At 28.6% G+C, this 26,087-nt stretch overlaps 10 protein-coding genes and 1 non-coding gene across 11 annotated transcripts; 5 read left to right on the top strand and 6 right to left on the bottom strand.

The window, feature by feature from the left end:
* The first annotated feature begins 580 nt into the window (after positions 1 to 580).
* BX663DRAFT_520324 (WD40-repeat-containing domain protein) lies at positions 581 to 2,949 on the top strand. The gene is made up of 10 exons (XM_051529102.1): positions 581 to 672; positions 809 to 901; positions 979 to 1,076; positions 1,155 to 1,305; positions 1,367 to 1,564; positions 1,642 to 1,755; positions 1,821 to 1,985; positions 2,043 to 2,304; positions 2,361 to 2,642; positions 2,721 to 2,949. Exons 2-10 carry the CDS (start codon positions 811 to 813, stop codon positions 2,725 to 2,727), a joined length of 1,368 nt encoding a protein of 455 aa, XP_051379743.1. The 5' UTR covers positions 581 to 672; positions 809 to 810; the 3' UTR covers positions 2,728 to 2,949.
* Positions 2,950 to 2,968: 19 nt separating this feature from the next.
* On the bottom strand, positions 2,969 to 6,507 carry BX663DRAFT_459796 (uncharacterized protein). The gene is made up of 3 exons (XM_051523927.1): positions 6,456 to 6,507; positions 3,637 to 6,403; positions 2,969 to 3,558 (listed from the first exon to the last, which is right to left on the bottom strand). The coding sequence occupies exons 2-3, from the start codon at positions 6,400 to 6,402 to the stop codon at positions 3,061 to 3,063; spliced, it is 3,264 nt and encodes a 1,087-aa protein (XP_051379742.1). The 5' UTR covers position 6,403; positions 6,456 to 6,507; the 3' UTR covers positions 2,969 to 3,060.
* Positions 6,508 to 10,518: 4,011 nt separating this feature from the next.
* Positions 10,519 to 10,591, top strand: BX663DRAFT_t115. The gene has a single exon. It is a non-coding gene; the product is annotated as a tRNA-Pro (tRNA).
* A 787-nt stretch (positions 10,592 to 11,378) lies between these two features.
* Positions 11,379 to 13,515, bottom strand: BX663DRAFT_576639 (uncharacterized protein; the record flags this gene model as incomplete). The annotated part of the gene is made up of 7 exons (XM_051532163.1): positions 11,379 to 11,402; positions 11,466 to 11,561; positions 11,630 to 11,698; positions 11,776 to 12,004; positions 12,077 to 12,727; positions 12,792 to 13,144; positions 13,507 to 13,515. The coding sequence occupies 7 exons, from the start codon at positions 13,513 to 13,515 to the stop codon at positions 11,379 to 11,381; spliced, it is 1,431 nt and encodes a 476-aa protein (XP_051379741.1).
* A 502-nt stretch (positions 13,516 to 14,017) lies between these two features.
* BX663DRAFT_182043 (uncharacterized protein) lies at positions 14,018 to 14,990 on the top strand. Its single transcript, XM_051521688.1, has 4 exons — positions 14,018 to 14,308; positions 14,401 to 14,495; positions 14,573 to 14,638; positions 14,726 to 14,990. The coding sequence occupies exons 1-4, from the start codon at positions 14,087 to 14,089 to the stop codon at positions 14,817 to 14,819; spliced, it is 477 nt and encodes a 158-aa protein (XP_051379740.1). The 5' UTR covers positions 14,018 to 14,086; the 3' UTR covers positions 14,820 to 14,990.
* Positions 14,991 to 15,260: 270 nt separating this feature from the next.
* BX663DRAFT_182029 (P-loop containing nucleoside triphosphate hydrolase protein) lies at positions 15,261 to 18,183 on the bottom strand. Its single transcript, XM_051521687.1, has 7 exons — positions 17,888 to 18,183; positions 17,815 to 17,828; positions 17,608 to 17,739; positions 16,838 to 17,525; positions 16,504 to 16,734; positions 16,184 to 16,450; positions 15,261 to 16,126 (listed from the first exon to the last, which is right to left on the bottom strand). The coding sequence occupies exons 1-7, from the start codon at positions 18,078 to 18,080 to the stop codon at positions 15,702 to 15,704; spliced, it is 1,950 nt and encodes a 649-aa protein (XP_051379739.1). The 5' UTR covers positions 18,081 to 18,183; the 3' UTR covers positions 15,261 to 15,701.
* Positions 18,184 to 18,205: 22 nt separating this feature from the next.
* On the bottom strand, positions 18,206 to 19,218 carry BX663DRAFT_520314 (uncharacterized protein). Its single transcript, XM_051529101.1, has 3 exons — positions 18,823 to 19,218; positions 18,666 to 18,751; positions 18,206 to 18,598 (listed from the first exon to the last, which is right to left on the bottom strand). Exons 1-3 carry the CDS (start codon positions 19,034 to 19,036, stop codon positions 18,230 to 18,232), a joined length of 669 nt encoding a protein of 222 aa, XP_051379738.1. The 5' UTR covers positions 19,037 to 19,218; the 3' UTR covers positions 18,206 to 18,229.
* A 248-nt stretch (positions 19,219 to 19,466) lies between these two features.
* On the bottom strand, positions 19,467 to 19,910 carry BX663DRAFT_415159 (cytochrome b561 domain-containing protein; the record flags this gene model as incomplete). Its single annotated transcript, XM_051522336.1, has 2 exons — positions 19,467 to 19,665; positions 19,723 to 19,910. Coding segments are annotated over 2 exons (387 nt in total), but the record flags the coding sequence as incomplete, so codon positions are not given.
* A 1,000-nt stretch (positions 19,911 to 20,910) lies between these two features.
* On the bottom strand, positions 20,911 to 21,511 carry BX663DRAFT_488977 (histone-fold-containing protein; the record flags this gene model as incomplete). Its single annotated transcript, XM_051524856.1, has 4 exons — positions 20,911 to 21,055; positions 21,111 to 21,204; positions 21,306 to 21,378; positions 21,479 to 21,511. The coding sequence occupies 4 exons, from the start codon at positions 21,509 to 21,511 to the stop codon at positions 20,911 to 20,913; spliced, it is 345 nt and encodes a 114-aa protein (XP_051379736.1).
* A 666-nt stretch (positions 21,512 to 22,177) lies between these two features.
* On the top strand, positions 22,178 to 22,964 carry BX663DRAFT_520309 (ATP synthase subunit H-domain-containing protein). The gene is made up of 3 exons (XM_051529100.1): positions 22,178 to 22,293; positions 22,361 to 22,408; positions 22,479 to 22,964. The coding sequence occupies exons 1-3, from the start codon at positions 22,202 to 22,204 to the stop codon at positions 22,564 to 22,566; spliced, it is 228 nt and encodes a 75-aa protein (XP_051379735.1). The 5' UTR covers positions 22,178 to 22,201; the 3' UTR covers positions 22,567 to 22,964.
* A 448-nt stretch (positions 22,965 to 23,412) lies between these two features.
* BX663DRAFT_440637 (ABC transporter type 1, transmembrane domain-containing protein) lies at positions 23,413 to 25,506 on the top strand (the record flags this gene model as incomplete). Its single annotated transcript, XM_051523406.1, has 3 exons — positions 23,413 to 23,997; positions 24,123 to 25,217; positions 25,465 to 25,506. 3 exons carry the CDS (start codon positions 23,413 to 23,415, stop codon positions 25,504 to 25,506), a joined length of 1,722 nt encoding a protein of 573 aa, XP_051379734.1.
* Between the last annotated feature and the right edge of the window lie 581 nt (positions 25,507 to 26,087).

Below are 26,087 nucleotides of genomic sequence, written 5' to 3'. Positions count from 1 at the left end.
AAGTTTTAAATCTGTAACATGCTTTGCTTTAATGATTAAATATTTCACAATCTACATATTATATCTTTAATGATTATAAGAAGAGCAAGGATAAAAGATATAATAAATATTTGTTAACATATTATAGTAAGGAACTTTAAAATGTTTATACATATTCATATAATATCCGTATGCATTCTAATTCAGTGCAAAAAGAAAAAAAAATGTAAAATGCTTGATTTTTCACTTTTTGTAAATATCAATCTTCTATTCACAGCCATAAAAGGATTTAGTGTAACACTCTTTTGACGTTGATTTATCAGATCATTATGTTGCTTACAATCATTTACTTCATGACAAAAATACATAATTTGAGCAGCAATACTAGTGCGCACTCAATCCAGGTTGCTTCTTTAGAGGTCAATATAGTGTAGCTATTCAACATAATATGTATCTATATCTATAAACTAGCTATCCTGAAAATAAAAGATCAATCAATATCAAAAGTGCAAAATTATATGCACTACATGTGGAGTTTAAAATAAAAAAGCCATGATAAAGAGTTTTTTTTTTTTTTTTTTTTTTTTGAGAAACAAATAAGCGTCATGAATTAATTTTCTTCTTACATTAAGATATAATAAACAACTAACCAATTTTAATAATAATAATAATAAAAAGAATATATAACTAAAGGTAAAAAGTGTAAACTATATTATATTCATATACGAAAAAGAGTACATGTGTGAAATTAGTTGATAAAATACACTTATTTTTTTTTATAATAACGGTTTAATTAACGCGTAAGTTTTTTTTTCCCGAAATTCGTTAGTAATGCAAGCAACAGCTTCACTAGAAAACGAAAATAAATGGAAATTTGCTCAATGTTTCGGTGATAAAGGTGAATCGGATGACATTTCAGAAGGTAAGTATTACTTCATTATAAACAGATGTACATGCATTTATTATTTATTTACTATATGAACTTTTTGCTTTATTTAGCTGATATTATCTCGGCTGTGGAATTCGATCATACAGGTGACTACTTGGCAACAGGTGATAAAGGTGGAAGAGTAGTTTTGTTTGAAAGAAATGAAAGCGTATGTTTAGCATATACATAAAAAATGAAAAGTTATTTAACTTTTTATTTTGTTTTTTGTTTTTTTTTTGACATTTAGAAAAAATCTTGCGAATATCGTTTTTATACTGAATTTCAGTCACATGAGCCTGAATTTGATTATTTAAAAAGTTTGGAAATTGAAGAGAAGATCAATCAAATTAAATGGTGTAAGAGAACTAATTCGGCTCATTTTTTACTTTCAACAAATGGTAATCATAAATATTTTTTTCAATTAAAAAAAAAGCTAATTAACCAAACAAACTACAATAGATAAAACAATCAAACTTTGGAAAGTATTTGAAAGAAGTTTGAAGACAGTAAGTGAATGTTCTATGATGACAGATAATGATATGCCAATTGCTGCACCTGGAAATTTTGGTGCATCGCTTCAATCATCTATCATGATGCCCAAGATTAGCCATCAAGATACAATTGTAGCTGCCATTCCACGACGCATTTATGCAAATGGTAAGTTTTTACGGAGAATGAAATATGTATATGTGTATAAAGACCCTAACTTTTTTTTTTTCTTTTCTTTTGAAAAGCACATGCATATCATATTAATTCAATTTCAATTAATTCTGATTGTGAAACTTATATTTCAGCTGATGATCTTCGTATTAATTTATGGAATTTGGACATTTCAGATCAAAGTTTTAGTAAGCGAGATTTTATGTATTTTTTTAATAACTTTGTTAATCAATATATATATATACATCTGTAGATATTGTGGATATTAAGCCTGCTAATATGGAAGAATTAACTGAAGTAATTACATCTGCAGAGTTTCATCCTATTCAATGTAATTTATTTATGTACAGCAGTAGTAAAGGAACAATTAAACTGGCTGATATGAGAGAATCCGCCTTATGTGATCAGAATGCAAAGAGTAAGCTATAAAGAGAATATACAAGTAGAATCATATTTTTAATACGCATATTTATAGTATTTGAGGAGCCTGAAGATCCAGCAAATAGATCTTTTTTTTCAGAGATTATTTCGTCTATTTCTAATGTAAAGTTCAGTAAAGACGGTCGATATATCTTATCTCGCGATTATCTTACCTTAAAAATTTGGGATATTAATATGGAGAAGAAACCTCTTCGTACGATTAACATACATAATAATCTTAGATCAAAATTATGCGATTTATATGAAAATGATTGTATTTTTGATAAATTTGAATGTACATTTAGTGGTGATGGAAGGTATTATGAGAAGTATTTCCTATTATAATAACTTGGACTGACTTGTATTATTATAGTCGTATGATGACCGGCTCTTATAGTAATGATATACATATATATAGTCGAGAGGATGAAAATGAAATTACTTTACAAGCTGACAAGAGCGCATTTAAAGCAAAGAAGTTAGGAGCAGCTAAGAGTAAAATTACAATGAGTCAGGGTAATCGTGCTGCAATGGGTAGAAGAATGAGAGATGATAGTGATTACATGGATTATAATAAAAAGATTTTACATGCATCATGGCATCCTAAAGAAAATACAATTGCTGTTGCAGCTACCAATAATTTATTCATCTTTACGTAAGTATTTTTTTTCTTTACTTTTCTTTTTTTTTTTAAAAAAAAAACGTTCTAATTACTTTGCTTTTTTCTTCTTAGCGAATAATTAATATATATTATTTTTGAAATTAACTATTTAACACAACGAGCTCATTTATATCAAATGTTCCTAATTATTATTACATCTTTTAAATTTGTTTTTTATCACCCTTTCTGTCAAAATAGTTTTTCCTATTTTTATTCTTTGATTTATATGAAGATAAATATAGTCAAGGATAAAACTGTATATTCTTAATAATAAATTAAAATTAAAAAAAAAAAAAAAAAAAAAAAAAAAAAAAAGAGCGAGAGAGAGAGAACAAAAGAGGGCTTTATTTTTTCTTTTATTCATCTTATATATAGTTTATTCATGTATAGTAATAATGACAATAAAATCCAACTATGATCTAACGCTACTTACTCCAGAAGAAGTTGATGATATTGGACTTTTTCTAAATATAGGTGATATAGTTCTACTACTACTTCCACTTTCTTCAGATTCGTCTAAAAGCGTGCGAGAAAATCGACGATGAGATACAATGGGTGCTGACAAGCTAGGACTCTGTCGCCCTTGTGGATAATAATATCCCATTGGAGAATGATAAGGATGAGGACTATGTATAGGTCTAATATAGCCTTCATAATTAGAGTTGTTAGGACTGGAGGATGGACTATTTATAGGAGAAGAATGGAACTGCTGCGGTGGCAAGGATAATAATGGTGAAGATAGGTTATACTGCATCTGCTGCTGTTGCTGTTGCTGTAATAAGGTCATATTCATTTGATTTAAAGGAGGTATTAGACCCATCGAAGTCATTGGTGGTATAGGCCCCATAAAGGGATGAGGATACAATGCTGGTATAGGAGTAATACCATAACCATTGTTATACATAATTATCTAGTAATATTAAATAGTAAATAAATAAGATAAGAAAAACAAGAATTATAACTATTCAAAAAATAAACTTTAGCTTACTTGATGCTTTAAAAATTGTTGTTGTCTTTGTTCAAATAACTTTCTTTCCCTTTCTCTTTCAAGACGATCTTGGCCTAACTGTGCATGATGTTGATTAACTCTTTCGGTAACTCGAGCACCATTGCCATTCTTTCGATCCTTTTCTCGTTGTGAAATCATACCTACTAAGCCTCCTTGAGGAGTACTGTGTTTTTTAGTAGAAACTTGAATTAGTGGTTGCCCAGTAGCCTTACAATATTCTATTTGTTCCTTAGCACTTAATTGTTCCCCCAAATAATTATCTAATAAGCTATTCTGAGGCGCAAAATGATCACCTAAAGAGGGAATTAGAGGTCCATCAAAATCAGAATTATATGTTTGATAATCATCATCGTATTGACTTTTCTCTTCTTGTTCTTCCTCTTCAAAATAATCCTGTTCGCTCCAATCATTATCCCATCGATGATTGCTTGATAATGTTGAACGACTTGATTCCATAGAAGATAATTTTACGCTAGTTGTTAAATGTGAATATTTTCGATGATCTGAAGGCTCGTCTAAGATTTTTTTGAAGTCCATATCTAAATTAAAGTCACCAAATAATGTAGAAGCGGCAGCAGCAGCAGATGCAGATGCAGGTGGTGGTGATGGTGATGGTGATGGTGATGGTGATGATAATGTAGAACGGGTTTCAGCAAAATTACGATTATCTAATGATAACGATGAACGTCTTTGCTGTAAATGCTCTTTTGATAGTTTAGTAGTTATTGGCACTGAAACCTTACGTGTGTGTAATGAAAGGCTTGATAGGAATATGTCATCATCTTTTGTATACTTATTATCTAAATCTAGAAGAGTGGAAATCGAGTTGCTACGATGTGATCCTTTTCTCTTGCTCTTTTGACATACAGCTGATGAAGCTGTGACCTCTGTTAGACCTTTAGGTACATCAAATCCATTACCAAAATCGAAATCAGGAATAAAACTTTCTGTAAATATTTTCTTCTTTGTAGATATAGCTTCGGGTGTTGTTGTTATCTCATTTACTACTGATTTTTTGCCAATAGGTTCATCATCACTATCTATTTCATCATCTTCTTCATCTTCTTCGTCATTGTCGCTTTCATCACTTGAATCAGCTACTCGTTGAGAAAATTTAAATTGTGTTGAATATTGATCTTCAACGTCCAGAGATTTATTATCAGTATTTAATATTTCTGACTTCTTTTCTTGTTGTTCATCTTCAAGGGCACCAGTAGTTATTACAGTGATCAAAGGTAAACTATTTGCTCGTATTCCTGTAGGCCTCCTTGTAGCAACTATTGGGTCAGTTTGTCTTTTAGAAATGAGGCTATACAAAACGTCTTCAATCTCTTGCCGCGAGATATGAGAAGTATTCATAACCTGCAACACATCATCTGTCTCCAAAAAAAGTTTTGGATAAACAACCTTGTTGATGTCTTGTACTGGTTCACCAAAATTTAGGGCTCGTTCATTCAAGGGGTCATTAAATAAACCTTCAGGACCTCCGTATAGCTTGAAAGTATCATATACTGCTAAAAGCCATTGAATTGTTAACTGACTTCTATCAGCCATAAACCAACAAAAGTTTTCATCATGATGATCAGATAGAATCTTTGAAGATATTGACGCTTTTCTACCTAACTGAATGTCATTTTGCTTCCCAGGCTTTATTTGACACTCTAAACGAATCATGGACCCTCTTTCGATTAATTGAGGGGATTCAGGATAAATAGCGTATGCCTGCTTTATACAAGAGAGAGTCCATGATGGCCACTTTGATTTCTTTGTTTCATAGAGTAAAATTTGTTCCTCTATCACTGTATTTGACTTTTTCCCAAACCGCTTACTGCGACTTTCATCTTTTCTTTTATCTACAATAACAACCCAATACTTTTGCCATATTGATGTTCCTGGGATTCTCACCTGAAGGAAAGTGTTTTTAGTCAATGTCCCATCCAAGATAGACAATGTTGATGCACTAGGAGATAATACACTCTCGAATGGCTTATTCATAGTGACAGCATTACTACCTGATAAAAGCCGAAAAGTGAAGAGTTGATGAAGCTTTTGTTTTTCAAAACAAGAAAGTCTAATGGCGCTTATCCAACGCGTCATAGATAGTTCATCTGAGGCTTCAAATATCAAGGTATTTTTTTTGTTTTGAATTATGAAAATATATTTTCTTCTTTTTATACTACCCGTCATTAAATCAGGATGATGTACAGTTATGGTGTCTACTATCTGAAAATAATTTGGCATAACGTTGGATCCAGGTATTTCAGTATCCCATAAAGTCAAAGTAGATCCCGATAATTCGACATACATTTTTGTACGAGACTTTTTATCACTGTCTTCGCTATGATCGTTTAGTAAGTTTATTGAATTATTATGTTTCATTAAATAGCCTTCCATATACATTTTTTGAGTATATGTATCAAATAGTCGAATAAAAGAAGTCATCTCGGTTGAATGAATTGAGACATTATTATTGGATTCATTTAAAATCATTGGTGAAGAAGTGGAAAAGGTAGGCGCTGAAGCTTTAATGAAACGAGATGGTCGTACGCTGATTGTACGAGACTGTACATTTTTATACGTTAATGGCCGAATAGGCACTTTTAAGGCCGAATCAGATAAAGATCCTTGCGAAAGTTTGGCTGGATGCTGTGTTGAAAGTTGAGGTACTGATAGGAAGTTGTTTTCAATTTTATTCATATTCTCGGTTGACGATATACGACGAGTGAATGGGTTTTGTCTAGGCATCCTGTATTGAAAATATTTAGTTTTTCGTCAAAAAGAAAAAGTAATAACTTTACCTTTAAATAAAAATATAGTCTATAGTATTATTATTTTATACAGTTATTAAACAAGAAAACAATAATAATAATTTTAAGAAAAAAAAAGAAAAAAAAAGAAAAAAAAAGAAAAAAAAAAGAAAAAAAAAGAAAAAAAAAAGAAAAAAAAAGAAAAAAAAAAGAAAAAAAAAGAAAAAAAAAGAGTGTAAAGAAAATAAAGTAAAAGGAAGAATGAATAATATTAGGATAGATAATCAAAAGGGAAAGAGATAAAAATGATTAAAGAAGATTTTTTTTTTTGATTTTTTTCATTACTTGGTTGGTTTTTAAAAACTTAGGGGCAATAGAACAACGATAAAATTGTATATAGGGGAATGCTATATAGGGGACTTCTACAAGGAGAAATAGAACTTAATTTAACACTCATATATAGACTTTCTCTTCTCACACCCATCTCCTCCTTTCTATCAGTCTTTAAATAAAGTATAAAAAATTATTTAATAACTTCAAAAGTTAATAAATTATCACTGTACATTGAATTTTTTTTTTACTATTGTATTGAAAGGCACTTTAGATAAATACTGTCTATTATTACTTTAATCTTACATTAAAAACACAACGAATTAAAAGATAAAATGCATATAATAGATATTAGAATGAATACACTAAATTAATAACTATTTTTTTCAATTTATTATACCTATTTGTATATAAATACGAGTATACAAATCATAATATATTTATATATGCATATATATTTTGTGTCTATAAGAACAAAGATAGAAAAACTATATCTATTTTAAACTGCAAGTTATAGCTATTAATAGGAAACACGCATGTAATATTCTTTGTGTTGGATATTTGACAAGGAGGCGTTTACTTTCTTTTGTTTTTTGAATAAAAGTTGTAATATTTTGCCACATTTACTTATACATGCTAATTTATTTATTATAATTTATCTGTTTCTGTATTCTATCAAATAAATTTTGTTCTATCTATCAAAACTTGAATAAAGGATATATTTATAAAGCTAAAAAAAAAAAAAAAAAAAAAAAAAAAAAAAAAAAACATTAAAGCTATACAAATTATGAAAAAAAATCTCTCAATATATAACTTACCTTCTATTTACATAACTTATTTAAAGAAAAAGAATATATAATACTCTTTTTTTAGATATACATTAATGACAAGGCGTACATAACGGAATATATTATAGATCAAAAATTATGCTTTCTTTACTCTTTCCCTCCCCCCTTTTTTTTCCTTCTCTCTCTGCCTCAAATTCTCTCCCCTCATCTATTTCCATCTTTATTTTTCATAAGAAAGATCTCCTAATAACACTATGAGATGTTCATATGGTGTAGGAGCCAAAAAAAGAAAATATTTTTATATGCATCTCATTTTTACTACTTTAAATAAATATTTTATTTTGATTCTTTTTTTTTTTATTTTTATATCAAATATGATAAGACTACATTATACAGCTAGAATAAAAAAAAAACCTCATTATGAAATATGCTTGACTTATTAGTTAAATAGATAAGGTAAACAATGGCTATATTTTATATGATAAGAAGAAAAAAAAAGTGCTTTATATTATTTTGTAGGCTTTTACATACACGAATATTGAAGAAAGGAGTTAAATAGATTACTAGAAAAATATGGCGTTTATCTTCGTTTTATGTCGCATTTATTTCTTTGTTTTAATTATAGATATTTACCAAAATGGATTTAGCAAAAAAAAAAAAAAAAAAAAAAAATTAAAGCCTTCGTATCTAATGAATTTATTTTTATATTGGAGAAAACCAAATCACGAATTTATTAAAGGATTAATAATGATGGATGGGATAAAGCAATTTATTTTATATATCTAAATTAAATTCAAGAAATCAAAAACTTACAAGATATATCATTAAAGATAGTATAGATGAGAATTTTATTATATATAACAATTATTATTCAAAATGCAATCTTAGTATACTTATAGTTATTTCAGCTACTTGATATTAGACAAATCAGAAAATTAACAAAAACTTAAGGCGAAATAACTCAAGCATATCAAATGGGCAAATAGCTTATTTAAATATTCCTCTATTATATTCCATTCCTTATTAAAACATATACAACACAATCTAACCTGCCATTTAAACTATACCAAGTAAAAAAAATAATAACTCTAAATTGACTAAAATAAAGTTAGAAAATATATATAACTTGCTATGAGCCTACAAAACAACATAATAATAAAATTATAGAATATTGATGTTCTACATTTTAGTATCATAAGTTTATGCTCTATGATTGTAAAAAAGTAAGGGCAATTTATATATTATTAGTTAAGAAAAGAATAAAGCATCTAATTTTTTTTATCTTTTAATCTTGTATGGAATTACTTGATCTCTATTGCATAAAAAAGATATCTTTATATATTTGTTTCTTAAAAAGCATTCTACAGGTAAAACGACTCAAACTTATAGAGTATTTAAAGATGAAATGTATTCATCATTTTAAATAATTATATTTTATAAAAGTGTGAAATAAATTTGTCGGTGAGGTTATCATATTTTATCTTTCTCCTTCATATATTGAATAAAATTACATCTACCTTATAGATTATAAAATATCATAACATAAATCATCTCACATTCTTTTAATATTATAAATATTCTAATCGGTTGCTATATAAAACTTTTTTGAATCAAATTTTGACCTCAAGTAATTTTACTAAAAACAATCCACAAATGTAAATGTTTATAACATAACTATTTTAATATAGGAATCTCCTCGTCATCATTTTGATGCTAATTGTTACTATTGTAGTCGTATTTACAATTAAATTAATAGGAATAAACTATCATTTATTTAAATAATAAAGAGTTTATTCAAATAAAACTAGTGTATTCTACTTCACAGCATAATATTTATTCTACACTCTGTTTTGATAATAGTCATTGTTAGAGTATTCGAGCATTAAAAATAATTATATACATTGAATTATGTAATAATAAGAATTCAATATGTTTATGACTATTCTATTGAATTACATAATTATTTATGCTAGTAATACATATTATATATCTATCCATAATGTTGAATATTGTTATGTAATAACGTCTTAGAGGATGGTAATAATAGTAGCTTATAGTAATGGTATTGTTATAGAGGGAATATTTACTGTGAATTAATACTAACGCGTTGCTTATCCCAAAGACAATAATCGTGTATATTTTTAATATCAGCAACAGCTCAGGCATAAATATGCATACTGCATGCAGAATTATTCGGAGACAATATTTGTGCATAAAGGCTTTATTATAGCAGTTTCTACTTATCTAAATTACACTCCTATTAATATCACTTACCTCGTAAAACATAAAAATAGCCCTCGTCATTTTTTCATATTATTTTCTTCTGGTACAATTTCTGTATTATTTTTCTTCAATAAAACTATACGAAGTTTTCACAGACTTGTCTTTTCTTTTTTTTTCTCTTTCCTTATCTTTGAACTCAAAACATTATCAACAGTCATGATACAAATCATGATCTGGTATTATATTTCACATATTGCTAATTCAATAAGGGTTTCATTTGGAGGTTTTACATTTAATAGTTACATAATTTATGTTTGACATAATGATATATTTTTTATACAATATTATTGTGTAATGAATATTCACATTTATATTTTATTATATCTTTATGATGTCATGTACAAATACAACAATTATTACATAATACGATGAATACAATTATTATTGATAATGACTATTATTAAAACTGGATGTAGAATGAATATTTTGCTGTGAAGTGCAATACACTAGTTCTATGTGAATAACCTCTTCATTATGTAATAAATAATGATTTATTTCTATTAACTTGGTGGTAAAAACAACTGCAAACATAAAACTAATCTTACCAACACTATAATGGCATCAAAAAAAATAATTTAGAATTGTAGACAGCTACCGTTATAGAGTAAGAAACAGCACAATGACGGATGATGAAGATGATAATAATTAGTGTCGGAGTTTTAATATTCTGTTCAGGTGGTCATAGAGGTCACATTTTTCGGAAATTTACGCAAGCCGTCATGGAGTAGTGGTTAACTTTCGTGATTCGGATTCACGAGGTCCCGGGTTCAAATCCCGGTGTCGGCCCATTTTTTGGGATGCATATTCTTCGTATTGTTGGAAGCAAGCCTGTTTTGTCAGTTTTGTTTTTCTCCTTTTTTTGTATGTCGTACTAAAATAAAGATATTTGTAGTACCCGTGTCTGAAGTATTTATCTTTTTATTCTACTATTCAATAAAAAACTATAATTGTATATTATATTTATTTATATAACACATACAAGTCTTACGTAAATATTATTACTATAAGGTCAGAAGCAACGAATTATAAATTCATGCATGTAAACCGTATTCAAATGTAGTGCAGCTGCTTCGATTCAATCAAGTAATAAAACATACAACAACAAGAAGAAGACGTTGATGGAGTAACAATAATAATAATAATAAAAAGAGAGAGAGAATAAACGACTGTAAATTTTTTATAGGGAAGTAGAACTAAAATCTACCTATTTTTTGTATTTAATTAATTCATATTTCGTTTCTTTTATTGGGGTTTGATATTATACAATAATAAAATATACAATTATTAGCTTATTCTTAATATCAAAGAGACACAAAGATGAGGAAACAAAGTTTTGATAATGTGTTATAGTAAAACATTAAATAAAAATCTACAAAACTCAATTCTGAAAACGGAAGAAACAAGACAAGTTTAGCTCTCTCTCTCTTTTTTTTTTTTTTTTTTTAAGTGCTATGTCTTTCTAACATTTAACCGCATATTTTATTTAGAACAGAGAGGTTAAAGAAAGAAAAAAAAAGTCGTTTCGATAGTTTAAATAGTTTATTTTTATCCTATAATTCTAACATACATTTATTTAGTCATCAATTTCTATATACTTCTACAAAATAAGTAGAATAATAATTAGTGCCTTATATATATACATATATATATGTATATATACCTTATAATTATGATCATTAATAAAATGGGACCATATTAAATCTTCGGAATCATATCTTATATTACATCTTCTGCATTGGTAATAATCTACGTGTAGCTAAGAAAATATTAACTATTATATACTCAAAAAAGAAAAAAAAAAAATAGTGGTAGTCAAATACTTACAGAATTATTGTAATAAATTATTTCACGTTCATCAGCATTATCACAAGCAATTGTTTCTGGTCTTGGAGGCTAAGCAGCAACAGTTAGCATTTTAAGTTAAATGAGGATACAAAAGAAAGAAAAAAAAGAAAAAAAAACAATCATACCAGGTATTGATAGTTTGCTACACGTAATTCTTTAAATAATCTTGTTCGACAACAATCGATGTATTTCAAAAGAACCCTTTGTTGTTTTGTCAATTTTTTTTCTTCGTAAAGAGTAAGTACCCATTGAGAAAATTCTCGAACATTGAAATCATAAGTTGATTTTACTTTAGAGTAGCCACAGAATTCAAGTAATTTGTTTAATTGATACAAATTCAATGGGTAAAAATCTCTAAAAAAAACAACAACAAATAAATGTATAAATGGAAAAATAATATGATCTAGAATTCAAAAGTAAACTTACTGTCCTATTAAAAAAGTAAAATGATCTGCAAGTAGCACTGTTTTTGGACCCAAATAGTCTAAAAATGTAAGTCTTAAAGGAGGTGCTGTTCCATCAAAAATGTAGCCTTTGTGGTTATACATTAATAACTTTTCCCACCATAAGAGTTTACCATTCAGTGGTATGCTTCGAGCCTTGAATAGCTCAATAGCTTCAAGCACGAACATATTCATTTCTTGACAATTTAAAAGCCTTAGTACAATCTGCTTTGATTTACTAAACTGGTCCCTATAGAGATCTACAGGAATACCGAGGTCATTCCTCATTTTATTTGCAAACAAGCATAGTAAGTGTTGATCTCTAGGTGAAGCAAGTTCAGCACCATGATAAACAAGAATATTCATTCTTTTTTCATCTATATCAACATGATCCCAACAAATAACACCTTCTGTTAGAAACCACCCTAAAAAGAAGGCCATAAAAGACTCTCTATCATTAAACATTCCTATAAGAACACTATTTAAATGCATTTGCTCTTCATCTCTTCCAATATTGCTGTAAGCAAAGTTATAATCATTTAAAAAATCATTGTTTGTCCTAAACTGCCATTTTACATAGCCATGATGTCCAGCTTTTACTTTTGAGCCTTGATAGGAATAATCTGGATAAATACTAATAGTAATGGAAAGAGTATAAAAAGATGATTCTTAGTATATATATATATATATATGTTTACTTAATAATAGGTTCTTTAACACCACATCTAGCAGCAAATTCATACACAAATGGCAGTTCTGTAGAGGGAAATTCAATACTAGGGACTCCAAAAGAAGTATTTTCTCTACGACAATAATTTCCTGCATAAACACCCCAAAAGGCTTTCTGCATTAAATCGTGATTTGTTTTGTGAAAAAAGTCTTGTGGAAGACATTGCTTTAAATCCTCTTCAGCATACCAATGCTCATCTACGTCAGAGTCATAAAAATGAATCAAGTCTAATCTCTCAGCCTTTACTTTTTTATTTTTCAGTCTGAGGCTTGTCCATCTTTTGATTTTATTAAATGTTTGCATAATATAATAGAATATACACTATAAATAAAAATAAATGAATAAAATAAAATAAAATAATAATAATAATAAAAGAAATATATATCTAACATTTTATATTACATTATTATTGATACATCTTTCTTTCTTTCTTTCTTTCTATATAGGGTCTTGGAAATTAGTATTATAAAGGAATCCTTATAGTTATTATGAACATCTATAACAATGGGCGTATTTCCCAATAAATGTGCTACATAAATCCACCCCTTTTTTTGTCCTTGAACAAAGGCTATTCAAAGAAGCATAATTTTCCTTATTTATTCTATTATCAATGAATAAGCAGAATTAAAAGGTTATCATTCTTAAATATTACTGCATTGCATTATTATTTGGTATTAGCTTACAACGAGCATAATACCCTTGGCTTCTTTCTTATAATGCAATCATTATTCTGTTTTTTCTTTTAATCTTCTAAAAAAAAAAAAAAAGAAAGGGTCTTGTACTTTATGTGTACATGTGTGTTGCTTTTTTCTCTCTTATTCAAACCAAAAAATGAAATAAAATATCTGTCAAGCTAGACATAATTTATTCTTATATAGGTAATAATAATAATAAAAAGTGTTTGAGTACACGTAATTCCTTAATAATATAGCTTCTTCCTCTTTCCTTATCCCTAAAAATTTATTTAAAAGCTTATTTATAGGGGTAGAGAGAGAGAGAGAGAGAGATAGAGAGAGGGAGAAAACATAGAGTAATAATAATAATAATAAAAAAAGCATTTATTAACTTCTTTAATGACCTTTGGTATCACATGCACAAACGTAGCACTTGTATAAATTCATGGATTTTTGGCTTTGTTACACACATTTCAAATTATTTTATTACAATAAAAAATAATTTACTGAACTTGCGTTTCTTCCTTTTTTTTATGTAAATTTCTTATTAATACCTTTTATTTTATTTTAAAAACGTTCAAAATATTATATGTCTTTATTCTATGGTGAACAGGATTCATTAGAGTATAGACAGTATAGCAACCAAGATTGTACATTAATAAAAGATAATTTTTATCGTCCAACTACTACTTTCACCGTGTTACAATTTTTAAAAAATGAAAAGATTCATAATAAGAATCCTTTTCCGTCATCACCACCTTCATATACTGCTGTTTTGGCAGAAAAATATCAACAAGCATGGGATAAAGAGGTAGACGAAACCATATTCAAGACACTTTTATAAAATTAATTTTTCTTTTTCTTTTTTTTTTTTTTTTTTTTTTTTTTTTTTTTAATATATAGCTGACAAAGGAAGCGAATAAATTATTAAACTATATGAAAAAATCTATTCAAGATATACAATTTATGATCGACATATACCAATGTAGCTGTCAAAAGTAATCCATAAACAACTTGTATTTACATTTTTATTTGTTTTAACGTATCTCTCTCTCTCTCTCTCTTTTCTTTATAGGCTCATAATAAAACATAATTACCTTTTAACAAGACTTAAAAAAGAGATAGATTCAGTATTTAATATGTAAGGTTAATATTCACAATTTAGTTTTGCATTTCCTAATAATAATAATAATAATAATAATGATGATAATAATGATAATAATAAAAGGCATATAATTGTAACTCTTTATATACACACACATATATATATACATTTTATTTTTTATTATTACTATTACTATTATTATTATTTTTTAATTTGACTATTCTTTAGTGATTCAATATCATTAGAACAGTTTCAGCAGCAGCTACAACAACAAGAAGAGGATAATAATGACAGCTTAATTCGTATAAATCAATCTATAGAGAAATTAATAGACGAAGCTAAGCAAAGCTTATCCCTTTTTTATGCATATTCACCATCAAACCCTTCTTGCCCTCAAATCATAAAGAAAAATATCTCAAAAAGGAGAATAACGAGTAGTAGTAGTACATCACCACTACTACCTTGTTATGATGATTTTTCGTTATCGACTTCTACGCATCATCAACATCGACTCTTTTTACAACAAAAGAAAAAATATGCCTATAGCCAATGGAAGTTAATGATGGCTATGCAGCAGCTTAATGAAACAGTGGAAAGCATAACGACTGAGGAAGAAGACGATATCAATATACATCAATATTATTACATTAATAAACATGTTCAGCAAATCAATTCGTCAACAACGACTTACGATCATTTCATTTCTTCATCTTCAATCAAATTTTTTTTAAATTATGCCTTGGATCAATTATTATCGAAGAATTTACTTCATCATTATCATCAACAACAACAAGTATTAGTAGCATATACTAAAACACCATCATCCTTATCACGCTTTATAAAATATCAAGCCATCTTCTTTTCTTCTATTTTACTTTTTGTATTAACATTTAATCGATATTCAATATGGTCTATTCGGCAGAGACAATTAAGAAAACAGTGGCAAATACCATCTCGCCTATTTTACTACAATCAATGGAAACAAAAGTCTAGTTTAATTTTATTTATCATTCACTTGGTAGCAAAAAAAATAGAAAAAAAAAAAAAACCCAGCAATAATGAATTCTGCTTCCACTCCCTCCCCTCCCTTTTTTTTTTCTTAAAAAGATGTAATTTCCTTTTTTCGTGACAAGATGGGTTCACCTTTCTTTTTCATTTCTTTCTGTTTCAAAGAAGCCAATTTAACTTCCTTTTTCCATAAACTTAATTGTCCAAATTTTAATTTGGTTAATAAATCCATCGCTTGACCTTTTGTCATGTCTATAGGAATCGTAATATTATAACGTCGTAAAGCCTTTATCTGTGATTCTGTTATCGGCTCTTTTCGAAAGCGAGCTGATCTTGTGAGTTTATAAAAAAAGCTTTTACCCATGGTATCTGAAAATTTCTTTTGAAGCCATGTATCAGCTCCTCGAATAGCTGAAGATAAATCCTTTGATTCTAAGGGCACATCAAATGATCTTCCAAAGAAATTTGTGTCTACACTTTGATATCTAAAACTAGCAGACCAAATAGAAGAGTTATCTATACAAGATACTTTTAGATCATGTTTAAATAATATTAATATCTATATATACCTACCTTTTGATCTTTTTACCATTAAATAGCCTTTATTTAAAACATTCAAGACATATTTATCTTTACCAATGTTCACCCAACTATTGTATGTTATATGTCGTAACTCAGATGAAACGGATATATCAGCTATAAGCTCTTGTAAAGTATCATATTCTGTAATTTGAATTCTGATATGATCAGGATCCAATTCGTTGTTCCCTTCCTGTTCTTCATTTTCTATTGCTTCCTCTTGCTCTTTTGCTTCTTTTTCTAACATTAAAATGTCTTTATCTAAAAGAGAGATTTAGTATGTTCTAGTTTGTATTGCTAAAGAAAAAACTTACTCGTTATCATTCCTTCAGCATTTAAACCTAATAAAGTAGGAATAGTAATAAGACCTGATGTACTTGTTCGGTTGAAATTATCTACAAAATCAATGACTAAACAATATTCTTTTTCTGGATATAATCTCAACCCTCTTCCAAACATTTGTTGAAATAATGTTGCAGATCGCGTAGGTCTTGCTAATAAAATACAATCTACACATGGTATATCCGTACCTTCTGTTAAAATAGCTATATAAAAAAAAAAGAAAAGATAATAACGTTTATAAATAAATAAAACAAGATTTGCTCTCTCGCTCTCTCTCTCTCCTTTCTTCTTTTATTTTTAACTTACCACAATTGACTAAAACGGGAAATTTACGAGCACGAAAGTCCCTTAAAATTTGAAGTCTTTCAATTGGATTTGATTTACTAGTAATACATTTAGCATCGACACCAGCATCAATAAATGCATTGCATAATGTAATTGTATGAGCAATATCAACAGCAAAGACTAAAGTTGATTTTCGATCTTGTTCCTCTGAATATTTTTGCCAACTAGATACAATCACTTGGTTTCTTGCATCTGTATTCACTGCATCAGACAAGTCCCTTAATACAAAATCAGCCTTTGTACGCCGCACAGCATCAAGATCAACTTCTGTTTTAATAGTGGTAACATTCATTTGACTAAGATAACCTTGTTCGATCATGTCCATAAAGTCAAAATGATATGTGATTTTATCAAATACTTGGTTGAGGGCTAATCCATCATGGCGTTTAGCAGTGGCTGTACAACCCCATAATAGCTTCTTCTTCTTATTATTATTATCCTCGTTATTGACACCAAAATAATTAAGAATATTGATATACGATTCTGCAACTGAATGATGTGCTTCATCTATCAAAATAGCCTTGAAAAGATCAGGATTAAATTTCGTAATACGCTCAGAGCCTATTCTTCCCAAGGTCGGTACAGAGGCAATAATAACATCTGCTTTATCCATATTCACTTTTCTATTTCCTTGTTCTATTTCAACTACCTTTCATTATATCCTATTAGAATAAGCTTTTTTGCTCTTTTTTTTTTTTTTTTTTTTTTTTTTTTTTTTTTTTTTAAGTTACCAAATCAGGATTATATCTTAAAATCTGATTATGTGCTTGATCTAATAACTCAGTTCTATGAGCTAATAGTAATACTTTAGTTGCTTCTGGTGTAGGAGAAGGGATTCTTGGAATAAGATTTGACATAATTACCTAAAATACAAAATAGGATTTTATATATACAAATAAATCATTATTTTATATATACATTTTTTTATTGATCTCTACCGTCTTTCCACTACCTATTAAGTCATATTAAAAGGAATAATTCAAATTTAACTTTTTCTATTATTTATTTTACCAACTGGTAAGGAGACAATCTGTTTATTGCAACCATTTTCAAATTCTTTCAAGGTTGTTTCAATACATTCCTTTTGATAATGCCGCAGCATGTTGAATGTAATTGCAGTTGAATTCCTACGACATTGAGAATGTATAGTATAAAACAAAGACTGAACGAAAGCAACATTCTTTCGTTTGAGTAAGAAAGTCATTTCCCTCTTTCTTTCTCTTTTTCTTTTTCCTTTATGTGTGTATTTTTTTTATTTTTATTTTTTTTTTAAAGAAAAAGAGGAGGGTAAAAAGAAAAGAGGAGATATAAAAAAAAAAAAAAAAAAAAAAGACAAATAATTTTCTAATTTATTCATTTTTTACATAGCTCTTTTACAATAGCTCTTGATTTATCGACACGGTCTAATAATTGTTGTGATAATCTAACACCTTCTCTTCTACGTTGTCTAGCAGTCTCAAAACCACTTGGACATTCTACTCCATCTAAACCAATCAATCCTTGCATAATCCTTTCAGATAGATAGATTCCTCGATCTTGTAATTTTTTCTTTTCAATGTCATCTAATTTCTTATTCTTTGAAGTATGATCTGTAATCATATTTTCAAATTCAGTGATTTGCTCTATAATTCCTTCTGATAAACCGACTACAATCTTTTCGATCCGTAACATTAATCCATATTCTTCTGGATTACCAGATGCAGTTTGTTTTACAACAACCTCCTGTATTATAAAAAATATAAATGGAACTGTTGTCCTACATGTATATATAATATACAAACCAACTTACATCAGCTTTTTCCCCGTTTAAGGTAATAATCGAATTTGTACGGACACCCAAACTAGTTAATGTGGCTGCATCATCTTTCATATTTGCTAAAATACCAATCAAGTTAAAACATGATGATGAAAAAAAAAAAAAACGTTTCAATTATATAGTCTTCTACCTCCTGATATTTGAAGTTTCATCAATGCAATCGGCACATCTGTCAATGCTTTACATTTTTCTTTCAAGTCTTTCACAGTAGCCTCATTGAAACCACCAGGAAATTCTTTAAAATTAACATGTATCCTTTTATTGTCCCATAAAAGTATGACCGTCGTTTTTTGTTCCTTTTCAGAAACTTTATGGAAGCTAAAGAAAGACTTTAGACAGCCCATAAAGATTTTCCAAAGGAGAAAAAATAGATAAAATACGCTGTAGATAATTGTTGTTGTTGTTAAAGATGTAAAAAAAAAAAACAGAAAAGGTAAACGACAATTCACCTTTTTATTTACTTTACTAATAGATAAATAAATAAATATAAATAAAAAAAAAAGGAAAAAAAAAAAAAAAAAAAAAAAAGAGAGAGAGAGAGAATAATATGAATGCCACCAGAAGAAGTGGACTTTTAAATAATAATAATAATTCGATACTGGGTACGAGAAGGAAAAGAAGGAGATAATGTTACTGTTGTGTGACATTGATGGTAGTAATAGCTTTTAGTTTATAGAATCGAACACGATAGTAAACACCACAAAAAATCAGTATTACCGCCAGCCAGTGAAAGTAGATTAAATAGGAACTATAAAGATGATTATAGATATAGTCTGTACGTACACCTAATTGAGCTGTTATCCAAACCAAAGGTAATAGTAATACATAGCCATATATACGATGATACCTCCATACACGTTTACCTTTATCTACTGAACCTAATAATGGACGAGCCAAGAACGTTATAGAGATACCAAAGAGAACTTGAATAAATAAGCAAATAAAGACGAATAGACCTAATTTACTGTGAAGACTATATTATATAAGATTAATAACATAACATAGTATAATAGAATGCAATGACTTTTACGACTCAAAATGTGATTTCTTGGAAATAATCTTGTTATAGAAAATGAAAGAAAAGCCCAAGATAGCAAAGATAGAACTTGTCAATTGAATAGTAACATGATATTGAAATCTCTTTTTCTTTTCTTGTGCTGTATTTGCAGGCTGTAAAATAGATATACCTTCTGTTACGAATACAACAAAGAGAGTCATAAAGAATGGATGATATGTAAAGATAGTGAAAGGTATACGGACGAGAACAGACATGATTAATGCGACAAATAAGCCAAGACCAGCAATTAAAGTATATTTAGCATACAAATCTGGCTTGTTACTAATTATTATATTTTGTTGATTCAATACAAGTGGTGTTTCTTCATTTGTTACTGGTGGAGAAGAAGACATTAAAAAAAAAGAAAAAAAGACTAAAAGAAGAGATAAATTTATGATAGCATAAAATAAAAGGCTTGGATATATACAAATCATTGTTTCACACAAATTCAAGACATTTTATGACAAGTTTTATTCAAGTATTTATAGTCACTTCCTGCATTAAAAAAGATAAATAGACTAAATTCTATAAACTTGCGTATTATAGATACTTGTGGAAGAAGAACATTCAGATAGATAGCATATATGTATATCTTGACAAGATCAGATATAGATATACATTAAATCGCTCTTGAATAGCACTAACAAATGACTGAAAGATGTGTGGTAATCTAAGAGGTTATGGCCTTCTATCCTTTGAACTACATGATTGGTAAATAAAAATAGAAAGTATGCTTGCTTCCTTGCTTCCTTGCTAACTCATTCTCTGTACTGTGCTGGTATTTACGATTCGAGATACATGTCAATAGACAGCAAGATAATAAATAATGATTTATAAAGAATGTTGCAATTCTATATATCCCAATATCATGAATCAATTCGTGGATGTTGGTTTTAAGAAATGATTGAATAAACATCATGGATTTTTTTTTTCTAATGAAAAATATTAACTTAATAAAAAGCTGATAGTTTTGCCAAGTGAAATCAACAAATCTTCTTCTGTAATGATGGTCTTGAATTTAAGTTTGTTTCTATAATGATAAATCATATATACAAACATATATGTTTTGTTTTATTCAAAAAAAAATTCAATGTAATACTAAGCTATGAATGCATCTATCTTCATAAAAGTACGCAATCATCGTCGTTTTATAATAATTTATTACTCTTCTTTAACCTTTGGTTTTCTACTTGAACGAATTGGTTTATCCATACCATCTAAAGATTGTGATTCTAAAGGATCTGGAATGCTAGAAACAATGTCTTTCAAGAAATCAAACTTGTCTACTGTTTCAATCGTTTTTTTCCTAATCAATTATATTAATACATGTGTGTCAACTTTTATTAACATTAAACCTTTACAAATGAGCTACAGTTAAACGCTTTGCATTTCTGTCACGAGATTCTTGACAAGCTTGGTCAATCAAAGATTGCATAAATAATTCTAATGCCTTAGCTAATTTCAGCATCCCATTTTAGTTTTTATTTAAAGAAAAAATATAAATTATTAGTTTTTATAATCTTCATTGTCAATTTTATACATGTATATATATTTACAAATTAAAATTGGTGTAGCTTGAGCAACTTTCCCTACATCTTCATCTAATTGCATAATCTTTTTGATGCGGGCCTAAGAAAATAAACATTTTTTTTTTTTTTTTTTTAAAAAAAAAATCATATTTATAATTAATACCATTAAAGAGACTTGTTCGTCTTTTTTATATATTTACGACTGGAAATTTAGTCTTGTATTTCTTTTTCATTATTATTATTTTTTTTTTTTTCTTGATGATTGAAGATGAAAAAAAAAACACAGACTTACTTTTTTATACTTTATTTTTTTTTTTCCTTTAAACAATTAAAAAAGTCACAAAATCGTTTCCTTTAGGTTGAATTGTGCTGTTAGATTTTATGCGATTTTAAAGGATTTGATAAATAAGAAAGTTGTATTCTATCTACTCTATAATAAAAGTAAATAACAACTCAAGAGGAAATAGGAAACAATAAAGAAGAGGATTTGCACGATGTATGTCGAAATAATAACACTATCAATAAGTTATCATTACTAATAATGATAGTAGAGTCTATAGGGCTGAATTCAATTGAATCATCTACACTGTATAATTCAACTGATATTTTTTAACTATCAAAATAATAGCTTATTATGTCAAGTTTAAGAAAGATGTATACTTTATCAATATATACATACATGTCTAGATGATATTACTTTGAAAATGAAAATTACACCGTTTATTATCAGCATACGAAAATGTATAAATGATATTATGTTGGAAGGTCTGCTTTCTATAAGAAAAAAAAAAAAAGTAGTGTACTTAGTATTTTGCTACATACACCCTTCAATGCTGCTGTTCAACTTGAATAGAAATTAGAAAACAATAATAAATGAAACTACTTTTTCTTTTATTTTATTTTTTTTTTTGTAGATTAGAGAAATGTCAGGATACACTATTATTTGGGCATTTTTTGGTGTTTCAATTGCTTGTGCTTTAGCTTACTTTTTGACTCCTAAAGGAAATGAGCAAACGTATAGTATTATTATTATTTTCTAAAAAAAATAATGATATAAAATTAAAATCTAATGTCTTGTCTAGTGTAATTCGTACAGTTATTATCATGTCTTTGGTTTGTTGTTATTTAATGTAAATTCTATTCATTTATTTTGTAGTTAGCAGAAAACTCACTACTTGTTATATATTAATTCCCAATTAGGTGGACCATCACTTACCTTGCTCAATTGCACCCTTTAATTTATCCTAAAAAAGTTGGACTTCGACCTCATCATCAGGAGAAGTTTTAAATGCGCGTAACATCAGCTTTCAATCCTTTTATATGTTTTTAATATAAGACTTGTGCCATTCACAGTAGAATCCCTTAAAAAAAAAGACAGAAAAACTTATTAAAAAAATAATACCCAATATTGTTTCTTTTCTTTTTTTTTATACATACATATAAACATATACATACAAACATTATTATTATTATTATTATGACAATCTTATTAAAGAAAAAAGGGGGGGAGGAGCTAAAGTCATGTAAAGTGATTGTTTCAAATAAATGTGCTTACTTTAAACAACACTATTCTATAAACACAAAAGTTAGTAACAAATGCCTTTTATCAACCAATAAAATTTTACAATTGGAATTCTTGGTAGTAACCTTCTATTTCTCCTCCCCGTCTTGTCTTTTCTTTTTTTATTTATTTATTTACTTATTTCAATTAAATAAATATTATTCTATGCCGCTATTAGTGGCAAGGTTCATTATTCGGCCCTATTTTAATGTGGTATATTTCACTAATAATCTAAAGATATTATTAAGAAAAGTAATATCTTTACCTTTTTTTTTTTTTTTTTTTTTTTTTTTTTTTTTTTTTGTTAGGCTACTATTCGGTCGTCCTTCAATAATCAAATAAACTTTAAAAAATTTACTACAATTACAAGACAATTATCTAATCAAGCATCTACCGTTCAATGGAGGTAAGCTTCAATTGTTTAAAATAATAGCAACGATGAAAGTGTTCTTATTTATGCATAAAAAAAAAAAAAGTAGTAGTAGTCTGAAACAAGAATGGAATCTTTTAAAGAGCACTTCATCCCAAACTTTAACTACCATTAATAAAATGAAAACACATGGTGTACCATTCATGTCTATAACAGTCAGTTTAGGTCTTTTGCATTCTTCTTCTTCATTTTCACCTTTTAAAATAAATACAGCTTATTGCGATGCACAACTGATTCAGCGAACAATGTTTATGAAAGAAGCTGTCACAAAAGATAAAGTGTTCAAACAAATATTACCAGCTAATCAACAAGAAAGAAAATCAATCATACATGATATTTGGGAGCTAGTTAAACCTGATATCGTTTTACTTGGACTTATCGTCTTGACTGCTGTAGGTGCAGCTATTGTACAATTGCAGACACCGTTAGTGACTGGTGAATTAATTAATGTATTATCTTCTAGTGTCCAGGCAGCTGCTGATGGCTTAGGCGCACTGACTATTCGGGACCTGAATGCACCTGCACTGAAATTGTTTGGGCTCTTGACAGCTCAGGGGATTTTTACGTTTGCTCATATATCTTTAGTTTCTGCCTTTGGTGAAAATGTTGCAAAACGATTACGTGCTAAATTGTTTTCTGCTATTATTCGACAAGATATTTCATTTTTTGATTGTCATCGAAGTGGTGAACTTATAAGCCGTTTAACAGCTGATGTATCTGAATTCAAGGTATATAAATGCATATATATATATATATATATATATATATATATGTAGACTACCTATCCTATGTCATGTTGAATGATATAATTTAACACACACATTTATATATATACATATCTACAATTGATTAGAGTACCTTTAAGCAACTCGTAACTCAAGGACTTAAATCTATAACTCAGACTGTTGGATCAACTATTCAGCTTTTTCGTATTTCTACTCCATTGACAATGACTATGCTTGCTACAATGCCTATTCTATATATTTTATTAAATATATATGGTGCTTACTTGCGTAAATTGAGTAAACTAAATAAAGAATTAGACGGGTATTCAGGGGGTGTTGCTGGAGAAGTGATTACAAACATAAGAACTGTACGTGCCTTTGCGTCAGAAGATCGTGAGATGGAACATTATCAGGATGCATGTGCACAGGTAGCTCGCGCTAATCAACATATGGGCCTTCATATCGGTCTCTTTCAGGGACTGACCAACATATCAATAGGCTGTATGGTATTAACTGTTCTTTATTATGGCGGGTCCCTGGTTGTTGAAGATAAACTGACTAGTGGTGATCTTATGTCATACATGCTCTCGACACAAACCGCACAACATTCTTTAGTTTCATTAGGTGTTTTATTTGGTCAAACAATTAAGGCCGCTGCTTCCGCTACGCGTGTGTTTGAATTTATTTATTTATATCCTCATGTACCACTTAAAGGAGGAATTGTACTTGATCATGTCCAAGGTGATGTCGTATTTCGTCATCTTGAATTCAGTTACCCAACACGTCCAGATCAAAAGGTATTGGATCAGTTTAGTCTAACTGTACCTAGAGGCACGACTGTAGCCCTTTGTGGGGCTTCAGGTTCTGGGAAATCAACGGTTGCCTCATTACTTGAACGATTTTATGAACCCACAGAGGGTGATATCCTTCTAGACGGTCATGATCTAAAGACCTTGGATCCCTCTTGGTTACGACATCATATTGGATTTATCAACCAAGAACCTGTCTTGTTTGCAACCTCTATTTTAGAAAATATTCGCTATGGATGTCCTGATGCTACACTAGATGAGGTTAAAGAAGCTGCACGACAAGCCAATGCTGAATCATTTATCGAAGGATTTCCTGATGGCTACAATACCATTGTTGGTGAACGTGGTGCTGCTCTTTCAGGAGGTCAAAAACAACGAATTGCTATTGCTCGTGCTATCTTGAAGAACCCAAAGGTAAGATAATATATATATATATATACCCACCCAAATCATTCTTATTGAATGTTTCCCCTTCCTTCCCTTCCACTGTATGTGTGTGCGTGTGTGTGTTTTATTTTATATTTACTAACTATTGTGTTTTTTTTTTCTTTTCTTTTTAGATTCTTATTTTAGATGAAGCCACTTCTGCTTTAGACAGTATGTATTCTTAAAATGGATTTACATAGAAATCATTTTATTTATTTATTATTCTTACAAATAGCTCAAAGTGAAAAAATGGTTCAAGATGCCCTTGATAGATTAATGCATGGAAGAACAGTGATTGTGATTGCTCATAGACTTTCAACTATTAGAAAAGCAAATATGATTGTTGTTATGGGCAAAACACGAGGCAATATTTTAGAAAAAGGTAAAAAAAAAAAAAGAAAAAAAAAAGGTACACTCATATTAACATATTCGTTGCGTAGGCACACATGCCGAGTTGATGGAAAAGCAATCTGTTTATTTCAAGCTCCATAATCAATTAGTTAACGATGAAAATCAGTTATAATATAGATTAAATAATCTTGTAAATATAATACTTTATTCTTTTCAATATGTATATAAGTTTATAAGAAAAAAAGAAGGAGAGTATATGGATCGTTTATAAGAAGTATAATATAACTTATATAAGTGTCACTTTTTTTCATGTTTGTTACTTAATATGACCAAGAGAATAAGTATTAACACATACTATAAAGCAGCTGTCAAATCATTCTATTTATTTTATAGAGTCTTATCTATACAATACATCTTGGTCTTGTATAAAAGACAAAAAAAAAAAAGGCATATTTAAGATTAAACAATGTCAGTGATGAAGTTTATTCATAGAGTGATTCTCTTTTA

The sequence above is a fragment of the Cokeromyces recurvatus genome (genome assembly GCF_025118155.1).
Source record: "Cokeromyces recurvatus strain NRRL 2243 chromosome Unknown BX663scaffold_28, whole genome shotgun sequence".
Lineage (NCBI taxonomy): Eukaryota > Fungi > Mucoromycota > Mucoromycetes > Mucorales > Mucoraceae > Cokeromyces > Cokeromyces recurvatus.
This window is presented reverse-complemented; position numbering and strand designations above follow the sequence as displayed.